This window comes from Monopterus albus, unplaced genomic scaffold (assembly GCF_001952655.1).
Source record: "Monopterus albus unplaced genomic scaffold, M_albus_1.0 scaffold1311.1, whole genome shotgun sequence".
NCBI classification, from domain to species: Eukaryota; Metazoa; Chordata; class Actinopteri; order Synbranchiformes; family Synbranchidae; genus Monopterus; species Monopterus albus.
In genome coordinates this window covers 2569-4013 of record NW_018129189.1, presented here as the reverse complement: position 1 = coordinate 4013, position 1445 = coordinate 2569, and the positions used below count along the sequence as shown (strand labels likewise).

General features: G+C 43.0%; 1 protein-coding gene across 1 annotated transcript; it reads right to left on the bottom strand.

Moving 5' to 3' along the window:
* Window positions 1-109: 109 nt before the first annotated feature.
* LOC109953779 (structural maintenance of chromosomes flexible hinge domain-containing protein 1-like) lies at window positions 110-1439 on the bottom strand. Its single transcript, XM_020589240.1, has 6 exons — window positions 1270-1439; window positions 1045-1170; window positions 826-905; window positions 540-697; window positions 311-423; window positions 110-221 (listed from the first exon to the last, which is right to left on the bottom strand). The coding sequence occupies exons 1-6, from the start codon at window positions 1411-1413 to the stop codon at window positions 156-158; spliced, it is 687 nt and encodes a 228-aa protein (XP_020444896.1). The 5' UTR covers window positions 1414-1439; the 3' UTR covers window positions 110-155.
* Window positions 1440-1445: the final 6 nt, after the last annotated feature.

The window sequence follows — 1445 nt, the reverse complement described above, 5'->3', positions numbered from 1 at the left end:
TTTTGCTAAGCTAACCAGCTGCTTGCAGCAAGTTCATATTTATCATACACGCATGAAAGTGGAAACAAGCGAAGAAAGCAAATATAAAATGTCTATTCCTTTAAACATTGTGCAATAAGTCAAACAAAGCAGACCAGACAAGATGTACAAGCTTCTTACCTGAAGTAAAAACAGTCTCTCCGGTCATTCGCCATGGGCCTATTACACTTCAGCTCAGTGGCCTAGATAAGAGAAGTAAAAACTAAATATAACAACAAATATTAGTTATCAGGGTAATTACAAACCCGCTGTCTGTTAGTCTGTCACTCACTGTTTGAGGAGGTGTTTTTTCTGACACTCCCTCCCACAGCCACATGGATACAGCAGTCGGGTTAAAAGTTGTAATTGGGCTACCCTCATCAGACACCACGGTCACTGAGAATACTGGACACACACACACACACACACACACACACACACACACACAGCTGCTCTTAGTTTACTGAGACAAAAACAAATAATGTTGTGTTAGAGAAGAAACCAAATCTATTAATGTAAACCTGGGAATCTGCCTCCAGCAGGAAACTTGACTTTGGTGTCATATTCCACTGACAGGCTGACAGGTTTCTTGGGATCAGGTATGACAGTGAGATTCACTGATACACCATCGATGGGTTTGTTGTTGAAGGAACTTTTAAAGTCCAGCTGATGGTATCCCCTAGTGGAACAACAGGGTAACAATACTCTCAGTAACAGCAACTCTGGTGTCTCATTTCAGGGATCAACTTATTGATGGGAGACATAGCTTTTTCATAGTGTTATAATATTAGTGTAGGGGACACTCACTTTGTTCCGCTCACACTTTGAACAGTGAAACAGGCTTTTCCTTCTGCATTCACTGGTTGTGAAGAAACGTTTGCCGTTACCTGCAAGAAACAAAAAGATCTCATTGCATTTTTTCCACTTGTATCTTTCCGTACCACTCTTAAGTTCCTAGTTATCAGTGGCTTTTTAAATGTGTAGCTACACAGGCCTTGGGCTGTTTGTAATCCTTGTCAAGCTAACCTTCAGAGCTGGGAGTGAACACAACTTCACCACAACCCTCTGGTCCTGAGAGGGGTTTCCCCACTTGTCAAGCAGTTGGACAACGAATGGTGTGGGGATGCCGTGCCCATTTAACACCTGCAAAGGCTTATACATAAAAGAGGAGTGCCTTAACAGTTAGGTTGGCCTGCTGAACATATAGCAAAAAAACTAACTGTGGAGCAAGAGCAAGAGCTCCTTTCTTACTGGTTGTGGCTCGCCGACTAGTTTAAGCTTTGCAGGGTCTCCAGCAGTCACCTTAACCATGACACACTCCATATAGTCCCTGTAGGTGAAGCGCATCTCTCTAGAGCCAGGAGTCCCACCTTCAAAACATACTCCTGTCACCATGACAGAACTACTGCTCTCCTGATTTCAAAACA

What these genes read in the sequence shown, in the direction of transcription:
- LOC109953779 (XM_020589240.1), bottom strand. Translation starts at nt 1,413, where the DNA reads ATGGTGACAGGAGTATGTTTTGAAGGTGGGACTCCTGGCTCTAGAGAG. An exon ending in GTTCACTCCCAGCTCTGAAG is followed by an intron (nt 906 to 1,044) that starts GTTAGCTTGACA and finishes TGTTTCTTGCAG; the next exon opens with GTAACGGCAAACGTTTCTTC. An exon ending in CAAAGTGTGAGCGGAACAAA is followed by an intron (nt 698 to 825) that starts GTGAGTGTCCCC and finishes TTGTTCCACTAG; the next exon opens with GGGATACCATCAGCTGGACT.